The sequence below is a fragment of the Acyrthosiphon pisum genome, chromosome A1 (genome assembly GCF_005508785.2).
Source record: "Acyrthosiphon pisum isolate AL4f chromosome A1, pea_aphid_22Mar2018_4r6ur, whole genome shotgun sequence".
NCBI lineage: Eukaryota > Metazoa > Arthropoda > Insecta > Hemiptera > Aphididae > Acyrthosiphon > Acyrthosiphon pisum.
Genome location: NC_042494.1, coordinates 122,444,085 through 122,449,698, shown reverse-complemented (window position 1 = coordinate 122,449,698; position 5,614 = coordinate 122,444,085). Strand labels below are relative to the sequence as shown.

The window sequence follows — 5,614 nt, the reverse complement described above, 5'->3', positions numbered from 1 at the left end:
TATAGTTAAATAAAATCTACCCAAACCAAATAAACCAAATTATTCTTAAATTCAATGTTGATAAATGAATATTTTTGGGGTTCTATAATATTTTTAATTTTAAATTCCACTCATACATTTCAACTTATTAATTATTATAGTAATAATTAATATTAATAATTACATATTAACTTATTAATTTACAAATTAAAACGCATGTTAATGATATGAATACGAACTCAATTTTAAATGTCATGTTGCAATAAATATTTTTGCCTGATAATACAATTTTATATTTTGCTTATCTTACAAAAACCATTCGACATTAAAATAACGTTTATAATTTTTTATAGATGGGTCCAAAGACTCCACTGACTTCCAGTTGCGAAACGATGGTGATTGAAGTGAAAATGCCAGGAGACCGTATGCCAGGCATTTGTACAGATATAACAGAAGACGCTGTTGATATCCGTAGTCCTAAGTATAGATTGCACGTGCCTTTTCCACATAATGTGCACAAACAAATGTCGAAGGCTTCGTGGAATTCCTTGACCAATACTCTTACAATAACTGTATTCCTAAAACGTGAATACGATGATATCAATTTCTGATATGTAGGGATAAAAATATTATAAGTAGGTTCTTATTTATCAATAAATTGTTCAATATTTTTTCCCTATTGAAATATTCTGTTTCATTTTCAATAAATTATATTTCATTTTTATAATGTTCAATTTTCTACAGTTATTAAAATCTGTTATTTTATTTAGAATAATATAGTATTCTCTAACGTTCCTTGTGTCTGTACACGCCTCTGCAGAAAATCCTTATTGTTTCAGTCCAGTTTTCTTTTAAATAACTATTTTTGTTGGTTTTTTTTCGAAATATTAATAATATTCGAATAGTTTGCGCTCTTGGCAAAATATAACACGCCTCGAACGTGTCACAGTTCATTTTTTGACGCAACAAATGAGTTTATTAAATGTCATATTACTGGTGATTATTGGTATTAGTCTATAGTGTCATGTCAACTTGAAACAACCATCGCGTGCTATAAAAATCACCTTTTGCACATATTATATAATATTATAGCAATCTGAGATGAGTTTAGGTGGACTTAATGAGAGGAATTTCCCAGGGTGGTTATTTTTTACATGGGAATATTTGCCTTTTGTTACAATAATTCATGTCATCTTGTTGGAAAACTTTTTTCTTATTAATACTAATTACTATGTTTTGATCATGCGTTCATGCAACAACGATGAACTGAAAAACTGTGTGCTGAGGGTTGTGAGGACGTTGACGTTCCTAGGTACCTAGATGATAGAAATATATGTTTATCTTTCATTATTTTACTTTTACTTATTCAATAAAATATAATATGCATCAACAGTCGTAATTTATTAGGTTTATTGGTGGTAGGGAGAGGGGATGGACAATTCTGAATACGTATTTGTATACACCGATGTATAAATGTTATCACAGTGTGTCATACAATAATTTATCGTTATCACTAATTATCATAATATGATCATAGAATAATATGATAATTATTATTCATTATTACGTGTGATGGTTGCTTACTTATATAGTAATAATAACGAAAATAAGTGACAGGTTAGTTAAAAGCTTATTTAATAATGGTTATTAGTGTCATGATTTAATAATAATAATATGTCTTTATTCTATTTAAATGTAATTACTAATTAGGTACATTATAATATTGTATAATAAACGGAACTACCGGGATGTGGGATACGGGCTCATGAGTCAGAAATACAACGATCAGTATATTGGTGTAGCTTTACATTTTGTAAATTACTAGCTCGTCGCTCATCTAGAGGCTAGACGCTTATTTGAGTTCTCGATTTTTCACGTAGATTGATACTTATAGTTAAGTATCATATATTGACAAATTGCCATGTTCTAAAATTAAATGTAATATTAGGTTATTTTTGTTATTTGTATTTTTGTGTTCCACAACTTTCTAGTCATCTTAGATATTATAAATATAATATAGTATGAATAACACTATAATCATATCATAATTTCCACTCAAACAAGTGGATATATTATGTGCAGTTTTGATGTCATCAATAGTATACCGTATCATTTAATTAACGCGATCATCGTTTAAATTATGCACTTTCAAATTTCCGGACATACTAAGGTGACATATGCGTAAGTATAATATCATTGCTGTGAAAGGCCATTGTCTGCTGTTTTTGCTTCAAAAACAGTAAAGTGCATACATAATTTTAATTGTTATTAATAGGTATACTTGTGTGTGGTTTTTTTGATATTGTGCATTTGTGCCGATCCTTTTGCTGTCGCCAGAGGGTTCAATTAGTTAATCTATAATTACTTAAATAGTTTTTATTCAGCCTGGTGAGTTTACTTTCATCTTCAATACCTATATAGGATGACCTGATAAAATAGTATAATGGTAATAAATGGGTATAAGCTTATGGGTTGTTATAGTTATTAGTTATTACTTATTACTTATTACCATTATAATGTAGTATTTACGATATGTATTTATCATAGCAATGTAGTTGCTGACAGGCGGTTAGCCAAATCAACTTCTAACATAATATTTCCTCCCTTTGCTCAATTATATTGGACGGATTTTGCCCAAATCTTACGTCACACAATAAACCTTTGGTCCAACTACTGGATTAACCTACCAGCCAACTTCGCAACCAAATAAAAAACTATTGTCCCTGATACCTCTAATAAAAAACCTGGTTCAATAACTTAGATTTACTCAACGTGGGTCATTCGCTTCTACCCGATCACGCCCATAAAATTGGATTAAATGGTTTTTCCTTTTTGCATACTACATTTCATCAAAAGAATCTAACGGACTGTCGTCTGTCATACTTATTCTTCGACTGTCCCTCGTTACATACTAAATGTATACTATTGATCAGTTACCTGGAATTTCTTAACTTTTCCCCAACCCTTTCTGTATTCCCAACATTAAATCTGAAGTAATCACTAAAAAAAAATAATTGTTTTATACCTGTTGGAAGCGGGTTTTGTTAAATTATGCCTATTTTTTTTTTTTTTTTTTATTGATCGTGAACCCCGGCAACTATATGGCCATTAGCTGTTTTTGTGTTTGTTTGTAAGAGAGGAAATTATAGGTTTGTAAACACGCGTGTTTTTGGTTTGGCATATTTTTTAGTGGGCACTCGTAGACCCGTGGCCGGGTTCGAACCGGCGCTGGTGTGCGTTGCAACCTACGCTTTAATCCACTCGGCCACTTCGTCCCCCTTATTATTTGTATTTGTTGTTATTGTTATTGTTTTGTATTATATAAAATAACTATCGAGCTGTCATACCTAAAAACTTTAACAATAAAAAAAATCGTATATATTATAAGTAGCATGCTACTAGATATTTTGCCATTGCTGACTGCCAGGAAAATTGAATAATCATAGGTATGATGGGTATAGTGCAGTGAAAAATATCTAGTAGGATGCAACATTTTGTTAGGATTTTGATTTAATTTTTTTTATTGTTCATTTTCCTGACAATAAACATAGCGTTACGAAAATCATATGAAAAAAATCTGTACCCAGACTAAAAACATCTATACGTTTAAAAAATAAAAAGTGTATATAATATATATATATGTATTGTAATTATATTGTTTTTATGAAAACTAATGGTTATCTTGTTAGTTGTTAATTAAAATAATTTCTAATTATTATTTTAATATTACTGTCAATAATCTGTTGAATGATTTCAATAAATCTAAATTTCCGGGTACCACACGATTGTGTAAGATATACCTTTTTAAGAACACGATTGCGTACGTTAAACCATTAACTTTAATACTTACCTCAAAAGTCAAACGATTGCGGATGATTTGTTGTGCAACGTTGCCAAATTTATGTTTTCATGTGTTATCTGTAAAATTTAAATTTTGAAAAAATATCTTAAGTTACGGTACCACTTAAAAACTTAATTTTTGACAAATATGTCATAATTTATAATATAGTACCTATACCTATAAGTTCAATTATTGAACAACAAAAATTAGGAAAAAACTGTAATTTTTACGCAAATAAATTATATTAAATTAATTGTTTTATTTAAATCTAATTCAAAAACTAATAAATATAAATACATTTGAAATTTTCAACTTTTTTTATTTTTTTTGTACATCTCGATAAAATATTTTTAGCTCGGTCAAAGAGCTTGCAAATTTAATAAAATGTCCAGACGAGTTGTTCTTATAGAAATATATATAATTGTATAAAAATATATATTATATATGAGTACAATTCTTATTTATTAGCATTTGAAATTTAAATATTGACAAAATTCGATAAAATCATGAAAATGTTCAAAATATTTTATAGTACAAATGTATAAAATTTTTAATTATTAATAATTTATAGCTAAGCCTAAGAAAGTAGTTTATACCGTAACCAAAATATTCTAAAGATATTCAATTATTATTTTTTTATTTAAACAAAGAATAACAATTTTAGTTACTTTCTTGTAACTTTTAACATGGGTATATTATTATACAAAATGTATTTTTAAATGTAATATTTTCGGGAAAAATGTATTAAACCTACCGTATTACTATAATAGTAAAATAATTTACGTTGATAGCAATAAAAACATGGCTCACAATATATTTAGCAAAACTATAATCTTCGCTCAGAATAGTATTCGCATGTAATGATTTATCATTGAATTCAAATCTAACACATAGATTACTGTGACTTACTCAATGACAAGGTACATTCGACACTTATATTAACGTATAGCGAAGTGGTTAACTACAATAGCTTATGAATTTGATTAATGAAATTACAATCACATGGCGTCTTGAGTATGCACTATGTTACTTATAGCGGATTGAACAATGTTTGAGTCATATAGAGTTGGTCATTTAACGGGCTACGAAGTGCACGGGATCAGTACTATATTTATAATAAAAATATATTTATCATTTATACCGCTAGAAACATTTCAATATGTTTCCATAAACCGTTTTTTATATTTACTTGCCGATTACATTAAACGATAAAAAAGTAAAATTAACATCCAATCACGGGCGAAGCTGTGACGGGTCGGCTAGTATCTGATAAAGTGATAACTATATTTTTTTAGCGCATTTCGATATTAAAACTATGACACGTCCATAGGCGTGCGCAGACTTCAGTTTCCGGTCGAGCCTGGTAAAATTAGTGCCCCAATATTTTGACAGTGCCCCTATTTTTATTTTTTTTACACATTTACATACATTCTTAATGTAAAATGTAAATTTTGTGTAATATGAAAAGTGTAATATTTAAATGTAAAAATATAATCAAGTTGAATGTGCACACAACATATAATATGTGCTAATTTCTAGACATATATTTTTAATCTTAAAATTAAAACGATAAAAATACGACCGATATTGGCAAGAATAAAATTAATTATAATAATGTCTCATCATATTAATTCACCGAATTTTAAAATAAATATTATTTAACAGTAAACACTAACAGACCAGTGTGTAGTGACTGAGTGACAACAGTAAATACTAAATACCTAGTGAACAACTGAACATACTGAATAGTGAATAGATTATTGAGAAATGAGAGGTCAGTCTGTTTGCGGCCTT

General features: G+C 28.6%; 1 protein-coding gene across 1 annotated transcript; it reads left to right on the top strand.

The window, feature by feature from the left end:
- The first annotated feature begins 329 nt into the window (after window positions 1–329).
- LOC103308728 (protein PIH1D3-like) lies at window positions 330–664 on the top strand. The gene has a single exon (XM_008182673.3). It carries the CDS (start codon window positions 333–335, stop codon window positions 588–590), a length of 258 nt encoding a protein of 85 aa, XP_008180895.1. The 5' UTR covers window positions 330–332; the 3' UTR covers window positions 591–664.
- The last annotated feature ends 4,950 nt before the right edge of the window (window positions 665–5,614 follow it).